The 19,207-nt window shown below is 60.0% G+C and overlaps 1 protein-coding gene across 7 annotated transcripts in view; it reads right to left on the bottom strand.

Annotated features, from left to right (window-relative positions):
• The window catches only part of CARMIL1 (capping protein regulator and myosin 1 linker 1), a 79,430-nt gene that overhangs the window by 9,312 nt on the left and 50,911 nt on the right, over positions 1–19,207 (bottom strand). For all 7 annotated transcript variants that reach the window (XM_036342864.1, XM_036342866.1, XM_036342865.1 and 4 more), the window contains 16 exons: positions 19,081–19,162; positions 17,713–17,812; positions 17,570–17,624; positions 16,504–16,676; positions 15,712–15,780; positions 13,797–13,890; positions 13,125–13,223; positions 12,820–12,948; positions 12,104–12,235; positions 10,718–10,893; positions 7,370–7,457; positions 6,602–6,751; positions 4,924–4,990; positions 4,556–4,743; positions 3,040–3,143; positions 2,088–2,511 (listed from right to left, as the gene is read on the bottom strand). In XM_036342864.1, coding sequence (XP_036198757.1) covers positions 2,088–2,511; positions 3,040–3,143; positions 4,556–4,743; positions 4,924–4,990; positions 6,602–6,751; positions 7,370–7,457; positions 10,718–10,893; positions 12,104–12,235; positions 12,820–12,948; positions 13,125–13,223; positions 13,797–13,890; positions 15,712–15,780; positions 16,504–16,676; positions 17,570–17,624; positions 17,713–17,812; positions 19,081–19,162 — 2,130 coding nt within the window. The remainder of the gene's footprint in view (positions 1–2,087; positions 2,512–3,039; positions 3,144–4,555; positions 4,744–4,923; positions 4,991–6,601; positions 6,752–7,369; positions 7,458–10,717; positions 10,894–12,103; positions 12,236–12,819; positions 12,949–13,124; positions 13,224–13,796; positions 13,891–15,711; positions 15,781–16,503; positions 16,677–17,569; positions 17,625–17,712; positions 17,813–19,080; positions 19,163–19,207) is intronic.

Genomic DNA, 19,207 nt, shown 5'->3' with positions numbered 1-19,207 from the left:
GATGCCGCGCCCTCACCTCACAGCTTTCTCGCTAAGTCCACACCCTAAAGTGAACGGTGCGAAGAGCATGGCTCCAGAGGAACGCGAAGACGACACACACATGAATCGATAGCATTTTGTCAACAGAACGCTCCCCACTGACGCGGATGTTGCTGACTAAAGCGCAGTCTGGAGTTTTAGGGGACAATACTGGAAAGCCAGCTGGGAAAGCCTTCTCTTACTTTATTGTTCTAATAGAGCAGCGATGCGCAACCTTCTTCATCGCATGGCACACATCCACTAATTACTAAACTTCTGCGGCAAACCAAAAAATGTTATTTTTTGCCGGTCTGACCAGAAAAAGAAATAGGTATAAATCTTATTCATTCACACCAGGCGGTTACTATTGTGTTAGCTGTTGTCATGCTTCTATGTAACCATCTCAGGGAAGAGAGGGCGGTGCCCCTGACGAGTCAGGTATTGCATGTTGTAGAAATTCTTGCGGCCCACGGAGTGAAAACCGCTGTCATAGAGGGAATACCCCTGACTTGTTCAAATTTTTAATACTACGGATTTTTATTATCATTGTTTTACATATATTTTTTTCAACATGTTTTTATTGATTTCAGAGAGAAAGGGAGGGAGAGATAGAAACATCGATGATGAGAGAATCACTGATTGCCTCCTGCACGCCCCACTCTGGGGCTTGGGCCTGAAACCCAGGCATGTGTCCTGACCAGGAATCGAACCTGGGACCCTTGGGTCCGCAGTCCTACACACAACCCATTGAGCCACCGGCTGGAGCTTGTTGTTATAGTAAATGGACACGAGGTGGCGCTAGGAGACCACGGGCATGAACTAGCAGAACTGCCACTAACCCAGAATTCTGACCCCTGGAGCCTGTTTACATCCCAAACCCAAAGCACCGGGAGAAAGGCCTGCAGCACAGCCTCCCACCACAGGCAGCTGCTCTCCAGCGGGAGCCGCCACCCAGCAGCGCCTGGTGCACACAGCCTGCTCCCCGTCCAAGCAGGCCGGCCTATGAGGCCATGAAACGCACATCCGAAGGACGAGTGAGGCAGGAGGGGCTGTAACCAGGAAACTGTCAGGTAACCAAGGTGCCCATCAACACCTGTGAAACCACGTGGGAGGCAGGACTGGATGAACACATGACTGAGCGGCGATGGCCGGCCGGCGTGGCTCAGTGGCTGAGCGTCGACCTATGAGCCAGGAGGTCCCGGATTCAATTCCCGGTCGGGGCACACGCCCGGGTTGTGGGCTCAATCCCCAGTGGGGGCCGTGCAGGCGGCAGCCGATCGATGATTCTCTCTCATCACTGATGTTTCTCTCTCTCCCCCTCTCCCTTCCTCTCTGAAGTCATTAAAAATATTTTTTTAAAAAAAGAAAACACGCCTGGGTGTATAGAGTCCCCTAAGCAGCCCCCACCCTGCACAGAAAGTCCACCGTTTCCTTCCTGGAAACAAGGCTCCTTGGGGTGAGCGGACGTAGTCTCCTCCTCCCAGAAAGGAGGGGTGCAACCTCCCTGACTTTGGAGAACCCCGTTCCACAAACTCCGAAGCGCCCAGGGAAACCCACAGGAGCCACGGCCGGGTTAACGTGGCCCGTGGCCTGTGGCCCGTGGCCTGTGGCTCCGGGGCCACAACGAGGGTCCAGCCCTTCGGGAGCCGGAGGAAACAGGCAGTCGGGGGAGGGGACACCCCTGCCTGTACGTCAGCCAGAGGCTGGAGAGTGAACGACACATCGAGGCTGATGGGGGGGGGGGGCCTCAGCAATGTTTACACCATGACGGACGTTTTCTTCACCGCGTCCGACCACAGTGGTCGATATTCTACTGATTCTAACAGGACACCTGGCTTTCTTTCCTTTGACTTTTAAAGCTGGAATCTCCCCAGGAATGCTCTGGTCTGGGAAAGGGAATGAATCAGGACCTAAGTGAAACCGAGAGCTGCATTTCCACAATTAGAAGCTGGTCTCCGCCCGCCGCCTTGGCCGCGAGGATGGAGCGTCAGCCGCGACAGTGACCACCAACAGCTGCAGCTCTCACCCGCGGGGACAAAACCCAAAGACGGCAAGTCCGCGGGCCTCACCTTGTGTACACCGGCCACTCGCCGCCCCTGCTTGGCTTTCATCTCAGCCAGCAGGCCGCTGCCCATCACCTGGACGCCATACCGCCGGCTGCCCTGGGGGCTGCCCCTGCCATCGCCGGGCTCCGGCCGCCCCCCGTCCTCCCCGTCCTCGGGGGGCTCGGGCGTCAGCATCTCCTCTGTCCGCTCAGAGCTGTCGTTGTGCTCGGCCGGCCTCACATCCCGCCGGGGCGTGTCCACAGCTGGACCTCTGCCCGCCCCTTTGGGCGAGGACGGCTCGTCCGCCATCAAGACCGTGGGTGGCCGCTCGGGCTTGGACCGGGGCTTGATCAGGTTGAGGAAGCCGCTCCTGCGAGATTCTCTCTTCTTCTTCTCATCGCCCCCGTCGCCGGGGTCCTGGGCCTCGGGGCCTCTGGCCGATGATCTCCTGGGACAGAGAAGAAGGAACCCTGCTGGCTACACTGTAATCCCGGTTCCAGCAGGAACCGTCAGAACACAGACGGGAGCCCGGCGGGCTGGGCTCAGGGGCTGAGCGTCCACCTATGAACCGGGAGGTCAAGGTTCGACTCCCGGTCGGGGCACAGGCCCAGGTTGTGGGCTCCACCCCCAGTGTGGGGCGCGCAGGAGGCAGCTGATCAGTGACTCTCTCCTCATTGGTGCTTCCATCTCTCTCCCTCTCCTTCCGCTCTGACATTGACACGAACTCGTTTAAAAAGCAAAAGAAAAGAAGGGCGCCGTTCACCACGGACGCTCCCCGCCAGGAGGCCTGGGGTGAGGCCGGGAGTCTGCGGCTCTGACACGTTCCCAGCTGACCACCGTGGTGCTGGCCTGCAGGTCACGTCTGCAAACCCTCAGTATCGTGAAGCCCGTTGGGAAAACCTCCACACGCGTGTGAGGCGGCTGCCGTGACTCCCATGCGGGTGGAACCACGGTCTCGGTCACGCTCTGGACTCACCGCCTGGTCACCTTCTTGGTGAAGAACTCGTCCACGCCCTCGTCCACTCTCCCCATGAGGCCGTTCCGCTCGCCGTCCTGGGGGCCCACGGTCGCAACGCTGACCTGCCAACCAGACGGCACCACAGTGACCGACGGTCATGAGGTCGCAGACACTGTGGTTACGGTCAAGGCCCTGGGACCACAGACCGTCCACTGGGACAGAAGTCACGGTTCCAGTGTGACCGGGGCAGGAAGGAAGGGGAGGAACAGGTGCACCCAGGCCTGGCGGCGAGTCGCTGCCGCTGCAAAGCCCGTGGAAGAGCCCAGTGTCTACAGGCCGCCCGGCCGGCGGGGCTCAGGGTCGACCTATGAACCGGGAGGTCAGGGTTCGATTCCTGTCAGGCCACAGGCCCGGGTTGTGGACCCCACCCCGTGTGGGTGTGCAGGAGGCAGCCGATCAATGACTCTCTCATCATTGATGTTTCTCTCTCTCTCCCTCACCCTTCCTCTCTGAAATAAAATATATGTATATATTAAAAATAAAAACCAAAGACCGACAGTGAGCATCCGTGCTCTGGGGACAAGAGCATCCGTGTCTCCCGAGGCGCAGGGCCCCCCCAGCCCCCGTCTCCGCAGGACAGGCGGCTTCCAGGGCCCCCTCATCACACAGCCAGTGCTGAGCGCTGGGCACAGACCACAGAACCCACCATGGGCCTCCGAGGCCTGGCCGGCCCAGGGCTGGAGCCAGCAAGCACCCGGCATGGGGCGGGGCCCGGGAGGCGGCCCAGGCTGTGCACTCGCACACACGTCGGGGACAGCGTCGTCCCCGGGTCCTGCAGCCGCCCAGGGAGGCGGGGTGGGCTTCCTGCAGGGAGCGGGTCTCAGGGGAGATCTGAGAGGTGAGTAGATACCAGCTCTGGGGTGTGCATGCGTGTGTGCGTGCACACATGTGTGTGCAAACGCATGTGCATCCGCATGTGGGCATGTATGTGCACGTCTCCATGTAAACCCATGTGTGCACTTATGTGCGTGTGCGCATGTGCATGCGTGTGCATGTGTGTGTGCATGCTGGGGGAGAGAAAAAGGCTGCGGCTCTGAGGAAGGCCCAAGGGGCAGCCAGGGCTGGGGGCGGGAGCTGGCGTTCAGGACCAGGTCCATGTGTGTGCCTGTGGGTGGTGACGCTATAAAGCTGCACGGGGCCGGCCTGCTCTCCTCCCCACGCGGCTGCGTTTTTCAGGGATGGCCAAGCAGCCCCACAGCCAGCGCAGCAGCCTTTTCCTAACCGTGAGCGCCAGGGGGAGATTCTACACAAATGTCCATGCCCAGGCTCTGCTCCCCTTAACCAAGGCCCCCAGCAGGGCTCCCCCCCCAGCAGGGCTCCCCCCCCAGCAGGGCTCCCCCCGCCCAGCAGGGCCCCCCTCCAGCAGGGACCCCCCTCCAGCAGGGCCCCCCCCAGCAGGGCCCCCCCTCCAGCAGGGCTCCCCCCAAGCAGGGCCCCCCCCCCAGCAGGGCTCCCCGCAGCACCCCCCACGCACCGCCGCCTGCGTGGGCTGCTGCCTCTTGTTGCGCCGGGGCCGCAGCTTGGTGAAGTGCTCCAGCTTCCGGCCCTCCTCCGAGGGCAGCTCAGGGATGAGGCCCGAGCTCCGCTTCTCCGCAGGGCGGGGCGGGTCCTCCACGTGAATGGGCACCTCCTCCAGGGCCTTGTCCAGGTCAAACTCCATTTCTGCAGGAAGCAAAGCCAGACCCCACTCACCGCACATCAGGCCACAGTTCCCGACGTGACGCGAGGCTCATGGACGGCGAGCAGCCAGTCGCCGACACCGACTCTCTCGACGCCTGCCCGTCGGGCGGCCCTGCAGCAGGTGCGGGTCGGCGGAGGGTGGGGGGCGGGGCGGACACTCACCGAAGGCCCTGGACACCGGCCGCAGCATCCGGCTGTGGATCGTCTTCCTCTTGGACTTGGGGGTCATCTAGCAACGAAACAGGAAGCCCTGAGCCAGGCGTCCCCCAAACCTGCCCTTCAAACGTCCGGAACCCCTGGGGCATCTGGGACCCGCGGTCTCGGCTCAGCATCGGCTCAGTCCTTGGAGGACGCTGGAGCCGCCGGACGGCTGACGGGGGCGGCAGGGCCCACGGTTTCCAAACGCGTCGTCTTCTCCAAGGCTGCAGCCCCCGCCTCCCCGCCCCCCCAAGGCACATCCTGGTGACACGGCATTGAGCTCCGAGCTGCCCGAGGGCGTCCCACTGGACAGAAAGACTGTGAGGTCAGTGCTGCACGGCGTTCCACAGCCACAACGTCGGCATCAGCACTGGCCGCGCGAACCCGGGCCGCGCCCCCCCTCCGCCTGGGGGCACAGACGAGCTGGGATTCAGTGTCCGCATCTGCCCTCGCTTCCCACAAAGTCAGCTTTGATCCTGCTGGTCCTCCTTCCAGACCTGAGACCAAAGCCCAAACCACGGCAAGCGCCCCAAGGGCACTTCTCCAGGCGGTGTCGGCTGGGTCATGAGCAGCCGAGCCGAGGCAGGCGTCGTCTCCCTCCACGGGGTGAATTTCCTCAGCCTGAGCCTCACCCTCTCAGTCCCTCTCGCCTTCCCCGACGTCTGTCTGTCTGTCTGTCTGTCCATGCCTCGTGTGAAATCGCACCGTGCCTGTGTCCGGCCCCGAGGGGTCAGCACCCGATACTTCACAGACCAATTCGTGGCTAAGCCCGCCAACCACGGCTTCAGGCCTAGACAGAATCGGTTTGTTTCTAAAAACGCATTCTGAGCCATAAGAAGTAATTTCCAATTTCTTAAAAAAATATTTTATTGATTTCAGAGAGAGAGGGAGAGAAAGAGAGACAGAAACATCAACGATGAGAGAGAATCATTGATCAGCTCCTGGTTAACACACCTGCGTCCTGACAGAGGCCCGTGTGCCGAGGGGATGAGGGCGGCTCATCGTCACCGTCACCAGCCCCACGGCCCCGAGAGGCACGGTCCGGGTGAGCCAGGTGTGGCAGACAGCTGCGTGACACCGGGCGTGTCATGGGTTTGACTCGGCCGTTCCCCCGTGGCACCGACACAGGCCTGCGTCACGGGGGGGACAGCACACACCTTTCACTTGTGCTTCTGGGCACATATTCATCTTTTTTTGAAAAAAATTTTTGTTTATTAAGAAACCGAGTATTTTGTTCTTTTTTGTTAATCCTCATCCAAGGATGTTTTTCCATTGATTTTTAGAGAGTGGAAGGGAGGGGGAAAGACAGACACATCGATGTGAAAGAGACACATTGATTGGTTGCCTCCTGCACGCACCTGACCAGAGCCAGAGAACCTGCAACCGAGGTATGTGCCCTTGACCGGAATCCACCTGGGACCCTTCGGTCCATGGGCCGGCGCTCTATCCACTGAGCAACCCCGGCCAGGACTGAAACTTAAGTTCTATCAGCCTCACGGACAGCCTCTGCACAGCAACACGTTTCTGAAAGATCGTCTCTGGGGGGAGTTTTATTGGTCTGGTTTGTGAAGGTGAGATTTTTTATAAAAACCAACAGCCAAGCCGAGGAGTTCGACGAAGGAGTCGCCGCAGCGCATCTTACCAAACACGTGTCCTGCTCCTCCAGGCGCTCCAGCTCCGTGAGCTCCTCCACCGCGAGGACCGGGCGCCGGGCCGGCCTCTCGTCCACGGGCTCCACATCCACGGCCTCGGGGGCGGGAAGGGTCCGGCCCCGTCGGCTGAAGTGGTCGGACTGGAGGGTAACACAGGACAAATCAACCACAGACACGGGCAGCGGGGGCTGGGCCCGAAGAGGCGCCCGAGGACTATGTGGACATGGATCTCAGAGAGGAAGGGGGAGGGAGAGAGAAAGAAACATCAATGATGAGAGCCCTGGCCAGTGTGGCTCAGTGGACAGACCGTCGGCCCGGCTGAAGGGTCCCGGGTTCAATTCCGGTCAAGGGCACGCACCTCTGTTGCAGGTTCAATCCCCGGCCCTGGTCAGGGCTCGTGCAGGAGGCAACCAATTGATCTGTGTCTCTCATATCAATGTTTCTCTCTGTCTCTCCCCCTCCCTCCCACCTTCTCTAAAAATCAATAGAAAAATATCCTCGGGTGAGGATTAAAAAAATAAAAATAAATTTAAAATTTTTTTAAATCTTAACTTTGGATCTCAGCCTCCACATCACCTCCTCCCAGATGCTGACCTGCCCCGTGGACGCCATCACCTGGGCTTCTCCCCGCACCCCCTGGGAGAGGGCCCAGGGAGCCCCTGATGGGCCGAAGGGACTCGGAGGGGAGGGGGGCTGGGATCTGCACCGCGAAGCCGCAAAGACAGAGACCGGAGGCCGCCCGCGAGGCCGGCGCTCACCAGTCTGTGATGGCAGAGCGACAGGGCGTCCAGGAGCTCGTCCACGATCCGGTCGGACAGGAAGGAGGCCACGGTCAGCTTCACCTCGCTGTGGGCGGAGCCAGAGAGCACGGCAGTGTTTAATGTAGGAAAAGGGGAATCACCCACCCGACGCCGCGTTCATCAGCCACCGGTCGGCGCCCGCTCTGCGCGACGGAAGGAAAGGATGTGTGCACAGGGCCCCAGCTGCCAACAAGAAGCCGTAAACACACAGGCCATCGGCGTCCTTCACCATTTCAACCTGCCCTGCCACCGCAGCCCTCAGACTCAGAGGCAGAAACGAGAGCATCTGCATAAAGGCCAACCGACGTGACGGGAGCCACAGGGACCGCGTGAGGGGAGCCACGTGGACCGTGACGGGAGCCACAGGGACCACGTGACGGGAGCCACATGGACACCGTGAGGGGAGCCACAGGGACCACGTGACGGGAGCCACGTGGACCGTGATGGGAGCCACATGGACACTGTGAGGGGAGCCACAGGGACCACATGACGGGAGCCACGTGGACCGTGACGGGAGCCACGTGGACACTGTGAGGGGAGCCACAGGGACCACGTGACGGGAGCCGCGTGGACTGCGTGGCCAGGAACAAGCCACCCACTGACAGAAATGGAAACAGCCTGGCCATGGCGTATGAGGGAAGTCCGGTCTGATTGTTGAGCCGCAGTTATGACTCTGGACGCCTACCCCTCGCCCCTGAGAAACCTTTCCACGCACCACACGGGCCTACGACACGGCTGCCGCCCTGACTCGCCATCTTATTTCGAGAACAGTCGCACTTTCACGGCTGTGCTGCCTTTTATGAACAAACGTCACAAGATGTTCACTGTTCGTGTCTCCTGCCTGACCTTAGAGAAGTGCCCTCCCGGCCGGCGTGGCTCAGTGGTGAGCGTCCACCTGTGAACCAGGAGGTCAGGTTCGATTCCCGGTCAGGGCACAGCCCCAGGCTGTGGGTTCCATCTCCAGGAGGGGGTGTGCAGGAGGCATCCAGTCGATGTTTCTCTCTCTCCCTTCCTCTCTCTCTAAAAATCAATAAAAACTTTTTAAAGGTGCCCCGACAACAGGATGTGGCTGGCAGTTGTCACTAATAAATGACCGAGCCACTGAGGTTTCGGCCAGAGAGCTGCATCTGAGTGACACTGTCGCTCCTCGCTGCCCCCAGGATTCAAACCCCACGCGTGTCTCCCGCCTGAACACCCTGCACAAGCGCACACGCGTGTAGTGCAGCGCAGTTAAAGGAGCAGGTGCTGGAGAGCCCTGTCCCACATCCAGCGGTGTCTCCTGCGCTCACGGCTGCTCGGAAGTCAGCAGTGCCGAGGGGTCAGGGCAGGGGAGGGGTGAAAGAGGCGTTTCACTGTGAGACTGAGCCTGGACGGGTGGGAGAGCAGGGACGCTCCCTACGCTGAAGGCCACCCCTGCACGCGTCTCTGCCCAGGAAGGTGTCCACGCCGGCAGGACAATGAAGGCGCTGATTCTTCGATGCCGACGTTAGCGATTTCCCTGGGCCAGCGGTCAGCAAACTCATTCGTCAACAGAGCCAAATATCAACAGTACAACGACTGAAATTTCTTTTGAGAGCCACATTTTTTAAACTTAAACTATATAGGTAGGTACATTGTTATTAACTTAATTAGGGTACTCCTAAGGCTTAGGAAGAGCCACACTCAAGGGGCCAAAGAGCCGCCGTTTGCCGACCACGGCCCTGGGCTGACAAAGGGAGGTTTCCTAATTCCTCGAACGAGGCCTCTCAGCAGCGATTTCCTTTACCTGACACTTCATTACCCCACAGAGGAGTCACTGTAAGACTCACTCGGTCCCTCAGTAAAAACACCTTCCGCGTCCCACCCCAAGCCGCAGGGCCTGGGGACCCAGCGCTAACAGTCCCTCCCCTGATCCTCCCGAAGTGCGTTTGGGGCTCTCACTCCCTCCTAAAGCTGCAGAGCCCGTTGTCGCTCTCCTCCCTCCCTCCTTCTGTCTCAGGCGAGGAGGGTGGTTTCTCTATTTCGAATGACGGCTCCGAAAAGGAGCCTAGCTGCGTTTTAATGCCTCAGGTCGCGCTATCGTGTGGCCACTGGGACTGCACTCGCTTCCCAACGGAACTTCCATTTCGCACAACAGTCACGGAAATGGTTCGACTTAACCTGCACGTGCACATGGACACGCGAGTGTGTGCAGGTGTGCACAGTATGTGCGTATGCATGTGCACACACATGTGCATGCATGTTTGTTTGTTTGCACATGTGCATGTTTGCGTGTGTGCACTTGCATCCTGTACTCAGTACCGTGCACGCTGAAGAGCCCAGCGAGGACCCAGTGCCATCTGATGCCCCTGACGCCGGGACCTCCACCCGCTCCATCTTTCAGAGCCGGCCATCCCCAGGGAAGTGGCGTGTTAGGGAGTTTGCTTGGACTCTGTGAAGCCCCAGGTAGGACCTGCCAGCAGCTCAATCGCTGTCGAATGGAGGGCAGGGAATTTCCTCTCCTTAGTGCTGATGGGGCTTCGACAGAAAACCTGAAACTCGTTTATGGAAACGGGCACACGCCCTGAAGGGCTGCAGGTCATAAACGCGCTGGTCTGTGGGCCTGAACCCTCGCAACGTCCTTTCCAATCTCTCGCGTCCCCTCAGCGGAGCAGGCGCGGAAACCGTTTTCTTCTCCTCATTTAACACACAGAGGACGCTGCGTCCCAGACCCAAGCCCGAGCCGCTGCTGCAGGACCCGGCCCTCGGTCCCGACGTCCACCCTGGAGGGCGGCCTTGGGTTCTCCACGGCGACGACTTGACTTGGGGCTTATTTTGTTTTTCCCTCATTTTTCTGGCCGGCTCTCACTTAGCGACATCGCTATGTTAGCTCAACGCCCAGCTTTTCAGGAAAAAGCTGGCGTCTGCGGCCCCTCAATGTTCTCATCAAGATTCAGAAACGGTTAAAATGAAAAGTCACGTGTTTCTGAAGTCGGTTCCTGATCCTGAGTCTCCAAGTGAGAAACGGAGTGAGACTGAGCTCAGCTTCCCTGTGAGGCTCCCGATCGCTGCAGTCTCAGCGCAAAAATCCAGGACAGGGCCTTGCTGACCGCACCTTCTCAATGTCACATCTTTTTTAAAATATTGACATATGTTTTTAATATATACTTGCATTGATTTCCGAGAAGGGAGAGGGAGATAGAAACATCCATGATGAGAGAGAATCATGGACCGGCTGCCTCCTGCACGCCCCCCACTGGGGATGGAGCCCGCAGCCCGGCCTGTGCCCCGACCGGGAATGGAACTGTGACCCGCCCCCTGCCCGGGTCCACAGGCCGCGGCGCTCACCTGATCTTGTTGAGGATGTCCACGCCCGACTGCTCCAGCAGGACGTTCTTCACGAAGGTGCGGGGCACGGAGAGCTTCTCGGAGCCGGCGCGGATCAGGTCCTGCCGGATGTGGGCCTTCCTCATCACGTGGGGGCACAGGCTCTCGGCCGCGTCCACCATGGACCCCAGCAGGGCCTGCAACGCAGCGCAGTGAGGGCGAGGCGACACGGGGCACCTGTCACCTCCCGCGCTCAGCCTCCCGCGCTCTCCGTCGCGTGCAACCACAGACGACAGGTTTTCCGAAAGCCGACCCCCACTCTCTGCCTCGCACCAGACACGGATCATTCCCTCATCAGTGGGATCCGTCCTAGGTCATGGTCATGTGGAAATGTCCCATCAAAAACAAAATGGATAATACCTTAACCAATAAAGAAATTAAAGATAAAAAATATATATGTTGAGTTTTGGGCAGTGAACTAGGAAACTTTGGTGTACTTTAGTTAAAGTACAAAACAGCACTTCTCATTTGAATAAATCATTAGTCCACATTAAAAAACACACAAAAAACCAAAATGGAGCCCTGGCCGGTGTGTCTCCGTGGGTAGAGCGTCAGCCTGCAGAATGCAGGGTCCCGGGTTCGACTCTAGTCGAGGGCATGTACCTCGGTTGCAGACTTCTCCCTGGCCCGGGCCCTGGTCAGGGCGCCTGCAGGAGGCAACCAATCGATGTGTTTCTCTCACATCAATGTTTCTCTCTGTCTTTCCCTCTCTCTTCCGCTCTCCCTAAAATCAATGGGAAAATATCCTCGGGTGAGGATTAAAAAAAACAAAAAGGAATTGATAGGTTTTCTCAATCTCATCCTATAAGGAGTCATTCCAAAACGTATCAAGGAAGCTGAAAAGGCACAGTCGTCCATGTTTGCCACCCATGTGTGTGGGTAGATAGGTGAACACACGCATAACACACACACACACACACGGCCTATGCGTGTGGGTGGATAGGTGAACACACACACACACACACACACACACACACACGGCCTATGCGTGTGGGTGGATAGGTGAACACATGCATACACACACACACACGGCCTATGCGTGTGGGTGGATAGGTGAACACACACATACACACACACACACACGACCTACGCGTGTGGGTGGATAGGTGAACACGCATACACACACACACACGGCCTATGTGTGTGGGTGGATAGGTGAACACACACATACACACACACACACGGCCTATGCGTGTGGGTGGATAGGTGAACACACACATACACGCACACACACACACGGCCTATGCATGTGGGTGGATAGGTGAACACACACACACACGCACACACACGGCCCATACACAGGCAGCCGTGACCACGTCGTTCTCCAAAGGGGCAGGAGGCACGAACCTTTAGTTGCTCGTCGACAACCCTTGTGACCTCCCCGGCCATGGACTCCAGCGTCTCCTGCACGGGGCTGGACAGCAGGCCGCCGGCTCCTGCCCAGGACGCACTGCCCACGTGGTACAAGTTCGGCAGCAGCTGGAAGGAAGGGAGAGGCCGTCCACAGCGAGGGGACACGGCCTGAGCACCAGCGTCCGGGGGCGAGTACGAGGGGGCGGGAAGGGGTGGCCGTGCCGATCGATGGCCCTTCGCACAGATGCCAACGGAGGCCCAGCTGGAGCCGCAGGGACCGCCTCCCTCGCGCCGGGTCCTCACGGGCCTGAGGGGACCTGCCTGAGCCCCAGGGTCCCTCCCGCTCGGAGCAGTCACTGTGGGGGGACTCAGCAGAGCCGGGACTAGATCCTCCCTGAGGGCTGACGGGGGCCGTGCTCCCAGCGGCCGGCTCAGTGGGTGAGCACCATCTATGAACCAGGAGGTCAGGGTTCGATTCCTGGTCAGGGAAATGCCCAGGCTGGGGGCTCCATCCCCCGTCGGGGGCGTGCAGGAGGCAGCCGATCCATGATTCTCTCGCATCTCTGATGTTTCTCTCTCTCTCCCTTCCTCTCTGAAATCAATAAGAATATATATTTTTTAAAAAGGAAGCTGGAACTATTTTCCAACCCTGACGTTTAACACACCATTTTAGCGCCTAAGACGCCTGCGCAGCCCGAGCTGAAACTCACCGTCTTGGAGTTCTTGGCGTCCCGCATGAGCCGCTCGGCCGACCTCATGTCCTCCTGGACGGCATCCCCCCCACAGCTGCGCAGGGAGTTGAGGTGATCTTGGACCTTCACGCACATCCTGTCGATCATCTGCCCGCACGGGGGAAGGACGCCGCGGGCCGGCGGGAGGAAACACAGCACAGTGAGGAGGCGGCTCGCGGCGTCGGCACCGCATCTGCTGGGTAGGAGCCTCAGCCCGGTCTCCCCGCCCCCCCCCCCCCCCCCGGAGCGCCTGGCAGGGAGCCCTCGGGCGGCACTGGGCCCACCTGCTGGGTGGTGCTGGTGACGATGCCCTGCTGCAGGCGGTAGGCCTGCTCCTGCTGGTACTTCCTGGTCTCGTGGTTCCGGAGCAGGTAGTTTTCTATCTGGAAACAAAGCACGTGCCTCTCAGGGTCACAGCGCGACCCAGTCAGGCGACACGGAACCAGAGCACGAGCTCCACGCCCCCCAGCGCCCCGACCCCAGGACTGGGAGCGGTGCCTGCCTCACCGTGAAGCACTGCTCTTTTTTAAAAATATATTTTTATTGATTTCAGAGAGGAAGGGAGAGGGAGAGGGAGAGGAACATCCATGATGAGAGAGTCATGGATCGGCTGCCTCCTGCACGCCCCCCACTGGGGATGGAGCCCACAACCCGGGCCTGTGCCCCGACTAGAAAAGGAACCGTGACCTCCTGGTTCACAGGTCGATGCTCAGCCCCTGAGCCACGCCGGCTGGACTGAGGGAGGAATGGAACTCGTAGGAACCAGAGTCACTGTCACGGCTCAGGAGCTGATGCCGCTCCCTCCCCCATCAGGCACTGTGCCCGCCGGGGTCCTGAGAACACAGGCCCATGTGAACAGCGCTTTGTAAGGACAAGAGCTGCTCGTATGTCGGACGTATGAATGCGATTCCGAGCGAATGTGCGTTCACAGTAACCCGGCTGCCGGCTCCTTGTACCTTCTGCAGAGCCTCCTCCGTTTTCTCGGGGTTCGTCTTGAGGGCTTGGGCGGCGTCGTACATGGGGATTGGCATGAATCGCAGCGTGTAGTTCCTACGAAAAGGAGCGTCATGTTTATTTAAAAATAACTTCCTGCCAGGCCGGCAGGGCTCAGTGGCTGAGCGTCGACCTAGGAACCAGGTTACAGTTCAATTCCTATCAGGGCCCAGGCCTGGGTTGTGGGCTCGACCCCCGGTGTGGAGGCCGCCGACCCAAGATTCTCTCTCACCACTGACGTTTCTCTCCCTCTCTCTCCCTTTGTCTCTGAAATCAACAAATACATATTTAATTTTCAGAAAAGGAAAGCGGTTGGAGTGGCTTCCTTCCCCGCCTCCCGTCGCCCTGAGAGCCACAGGCCTGCTGTCCGCCCACGGCATCGTCCCTCCAGGTATCAGCTTCCTCTCCCCCTGGGTGCAGAGCTGCCTTCACGGGACAGAAGGCAGCACCGTGGAGACAGACTGTGAGGCCGCGGGAGGAGGAAGCAGCATTGGGCATGCGCCCACATACAGACTCACACCAGGCCACGCGTGAGACCAGCTCGGCCCTGCCTGCGAGTCCCAGCCACAGCTATGCCCACCACACCCCAGGGCTCAGGGACACCCCAGGGCTCAGGGACACCGTGGGGCTCAGGGACACCGTGGGGCTCAGGGACACCCTGGAACCCAGGGACACCCTGAGGCTCAGGGACACCCCGGGGCTCAGGGATACCCGGGGCTCAGGGATACCCGGGGCTCAGGGATACCCCGGGCTCGGCGACACCCGGGGCTCGGCGACACCCGGGGCTCAGGGACACCCCGGGGCTCAGGGACACCCCGAGGCTCAGGGACACCCCGGGGCTCAGGGATACCCCGGGCTCGGCGACACCCGGGGCTCGGGGACACCCCGGGGCTCGGGGATACCCCGGGCTCGGCGACACCCGGGGCTCGGGGACACCCCGGGGCTCAGGGATACCCCGGGCTCGGCGACACCCGGGGCTCGGGGACACCCCGGGGCTCAGGGACACCCCGGGGCTCAGGGATACCCCGGGCTCGGCGACACCCGGGGCTCGGGGACACCCCGGGCTCAGGGACACCGTGGGGCTCAGGGACACCCCAGGCCTCAGGGACACCGTGGGGCTCAGGGACACCGTGGGGCTCAGGGACACCCCGGGCTCAGGGACACCCCGGGCTCAGGGACACCGTGGGGCTCAGGGACACCGTGGGGCTCAGGGATACCCCGGGCTCAGGGACACCCCGGGCTCAGGGACACCGTGGGGCTCAGGGATACCCCGGGCTCAGGGACACCCCGGGGCTCAGGGATACCCGGGGCTCAGGGATACCCCGGGCTCGGCGACACCCCGGGCTCGGGGACACCCCGGGCTCGGGGACACCCCGGGCTCGGGGACACCCGGGGCTCAGGGACACCGTGGGGCTCAGGGACACCCCGGGCTCAGGGACACCCCGGGCTCAGGGACACCGTGGGGCTCAGGGACACCGTGGGGCTCAGGGACACCCCGGGCTCAGGGACACCGTGGGGCTCAGGGATACCCCGGGGCTCAGGGATACCCGGGGCTCAGGGACACCCCGGGGCTCAGGGACACCCCGGGCTCGGGGACACCCCGGGCTCAGGGATACCCGGGGCTCAGGGACACCCCGGGGCTCAGGGACACCCCGGGCTCAGGGATACCCGGGGCTCAGGGATACCCCGGGCTCAGGGACACCCCGGGCTCAGGGACACCCCGGGCTCAGGGATACCCGGGGCTCAGGGACACCCCGGGCTCAGGGACACCCCGGGCTCAGGGACACCCCGGGCTCAGGGACACCTCAGGGCTCAGGGACACCCCGGGCTCGGGGACCTGGTGTGACTGTCTCCCAGGAGGAATCCCCGAGCGCTCACTTCTCCATGGCCACGGCTATGTCCTGAAAGCCTTGAGCAGAGATGTTGTTCTTGTCCCAGATCACCGTCCTGTTTGGAAAGGAACCACATAGATAATGAGACACTCGGAGGGGAGGGACCAGGCCTCCCATGACGAGGAAGCTCTGTGGGCCCGTCTGGGTGCTTTCGGACGACGCGTCACGTGACCGAGGGGAATGGTCCTCGCTCTGAGCCGTGGACCCGGCCCCTGGCTGGCTTCTCCTCAGTGGCAGGTCCGGGGAGGGGAGGCCAGGAGGCTGGGCTCACACCTGAGCGGGAGCCCCGTCACTCCTGCCGCCTCCCCGGCTCTGCTCGCCGGGCCCTGCCCACCAGCGTTCACTGCCCGCCCCACTCGGTCACATCAGCACGGACGTGAAAGGAGCCCCCACAGCTCTCGGCAGGTGCCCCCTCCAGCAGAAACCTCTCCCACAAAGGCTGGGAGGAATCACTGTCCACATCTGGGAGCAAGCCCAGCCGGCACAGCTCAGCGGTTGAGCAGCAACCTATGAACCAGGAGGCCACGGTTCGATTCCAGGTCAGGGCACAGGCCCGGGTTGTGGGCTCCATCCCCAGTGGGGGGCGTGAAGGACACGGCTGGTACATGATACTCTCTCATCGTGGATGTTTCTCTCTCTCCCTTCCTCTCTGAAATCAATACAAATATATTTTAAAAAATAAATAAATCTGGGAACACCCTCTCGGTATTTTGACAAAAGATAAAAACTGTCCCCCCCCTCCTGCCCGCCCCCCACCCCCAGTCACCCTGGCGGGCACCTGAGCTTGGTGTTGATCTGCAGCGCTTTGGCCAGCATCTTGGCGCCCATGTCGCCCATGGCATTCCCGCTGATGTCCACTTTGGTCAGGGACGTGTTGCTGCCCAGGGCGTTGATGATGATGGTGACCTCGGTCTTGAGTTTGGAGTCGGCCAGGGACAAGGACTGCAGAGGCTACGGGGGGACAGCACACGGCTCGTCTCGGACGGAGAACCACTGGGAGGACCCGCTGTGCGGAGGCCTCCTCTGTAAACTCGGCCACGAGACGCTGGGAACACGGACGGGCACCTCCCCTTGAAGGAAAGCCGGGGCGACACCGAGAGAGGCCGGTGCCAACTCTGAAAGGATGACATAACGAAGAGGCTACACAACATCTGAGCACTGTGGTCGGCAAACTGCGGCTCGCGAGCCACATACGGCTCTTTGGCCCCTTGAGTGTGGCTCTTCCTAAGCCTTAGGAGTACCCTAGTTAATAACAATGTACCTACGTATATAGTTTAAGTTTAAAAATTTGGCTCTCAAAAGAAATTTCCATCGTTGTACTGCTGATATTTGGCTCCGTTGACTAATGAGTTTGCCGACCACTGTCTTAGCACATTAAAGATGGGCTCAGCCCCACGAGGGGCTCCGTGGTTGAGCATCGACCTGTGAACCAGGTCAGTTCAATTCGAGGTTGGGGCACAGGCCCAGGTGGCGGGCTCCATCCCCAGTGTGGGGTGCGCAGGAGGCAGCCAATCAATGTTTCTCTCTCATCATTGACGTCTCTCTCTTCCTTTCCCTTCCGCTCTGAAATCAATCATTTTTTTTTTAAAGAGATGAGCTTAGGAGTCCATCTCTGTTCGTTACAATCTTCCTTTAATTTGTCATGAGTGGAATCAAGGGAAGAGCAAGTAAACTTTAAATGTCTCCTATCGCCATGCCAAAGCCTAACAATTTATTCCATTTTTTTTCAAATGATAGAAAACGTGTGCCCAGAATAAATGACCTGGAAGCCTCTGACCATTAACCCAGAGGAAATAATGAGAACGGCAGCAGACCCGAGGCGGGCGTTTTAGAGGAACCCTCACCGACTCTTCGTCCTGAATCATCTGCACTAAGCTGTCCAGCACGGGGGTCAGGTTTCTAAAGAGACCAAGAGGTGGCAGAGATCAGCCCACGGGTCCAGGAGGCTGCGTCCGTCCCCATCACAGCAACAGCCCAGAACTCTTACTTGGGTTTCATGTTGTTGAAGTTCTTGCCCAAGGCCAGGTGCCGTACGGACCTGTTCCTGCTGAGCCACACGATCAAGGTGGAGAGGTCGGACTCCAAGCCTGGGAGAGGGGCGAGGGTCAGGACGCGGCAGACGATGCTCAGTGGAACGCAATCCCGCAAGGGCGGCTCCCCGAGGGCCTGGGTCCTCGTCTCCGCAAGGGAACGCTGTGCTCCCCCTCTACCCTCTTATTTCCCAGGGATAAACCCCTACACTCATTCTCCAGCCCGGCCAGCGGGGCTCAGTGGCTGAGCAATGGACTATGAACCAGGAGGTCCCGGTTCGATTCCCGGTTGGGCCACAGTCCTGGGTTGCGGGCTCGGTCCCCAGTGTGGGGCGTGCAGGAGGCAGCCGATCAGTGATTCTCATCATTGATGTTTCTCTCTCTCTCCCTCTCCCTTCCTCTCTGAAATCAATAAAAACATGGACACAGACAATGGGTGGGGGCAGTGAGGGCCTGGGGCATGGCTGGGCTGGAGGGGCCAATGCGGGGGGAAAGGAGGTCTGTAATACTTTCAACAATAAAAATTAAAAAAAAAAAAAAATCCTCCTCCATAGTCCCTTGCACAGCCCGTGGGGGATGAGGTCAGTGGGGTTGGGAGTGGAGAACGGCAGGTGGCTCCCAAGCTCCCATCCTGGTGAGACTCAGCGCTCCCCACCAGTGAGTGCGGTGTCTGTGCAAACTGCTCAGGCCGCGAGCATCCGCGGGAACACGCCGGGAACACGCTCCGGACACACCCGCCAGGGCTCAACCTGATCTCCCTCCACCAAGAGCCCAGAGGCTGAGCTCTTCATCTTGGGCCCGAGACTGTAACTGGCTTTTGTCTGTTCTGTGTGTGCCTTGATGTTGTTAATCCTTCCCCAAGGACATCTTTCCATTGATTTTTAGAGAGAATGGGTGGGAGGAGAGAGACGGAGAGGGGACATTGATGTGAGAAAGACTGTCGATTGGTTGCCTCCTGTAAGCGCCTCACCAGGGCCAGGGATCATCTGCCACCCAAGTACCCAGGTACGTGCCCTTGATTGGAATCGAACCCGGGACCCTCAGTCCGAGAGCAGGCGCTCTACCCACAGAGCAACACCGACCAGGGCTGAGCTTTTTCCTTTCCCGCCCAGACCTTGCACTGTGGGCTCCAGGATCAGCTCAGTGAGACCGGGGCACAGGTTTGTCCCATAAGTAAACTCCAATGTCAGATGTAAGAGGCCCAGCAGACCAGGCGGGCCACATCTCCACAGACGGATGCCGCCCAGTTCGGGCTGGAAGGTGCGTCCCCGTCACTCACCTGCTTCCGAGAACCCGCCATCCACCCCCTCCCCGCGGCCGCTCACCGTTGTCGGAGATGTCCAAGCTGGTGATGTTGTGGATCTCGGCGATGCAGCCCTCCAACACCTGTGCGCCTCCTGACCTCAGCTGGACAGACAGATGGACACAAGGTACAGTCACCCGGGAGGCGTA

The sequence above is a fragment of the Myotis myotis genome, unplaced genomic scaffold (genome assembly GCF_014108235.1).
Source record: "Myotis myotis isolate mMyoMyo1 unplaced genomic scaffold, mMyoMyo1.p scaffold_m19_p_18, whole genome shotgun sequence".
Classification (NCBI taxonomy): domain Eukaryota; kingdom Metazoa; phylum Chordata; class Mammalia; order Chiroptera; family Vespertilionidae; genus Myotis; species Myotis myotis.
This window is presented reverse-complemented; position numbering and strand designations above follow the sequence as displayed.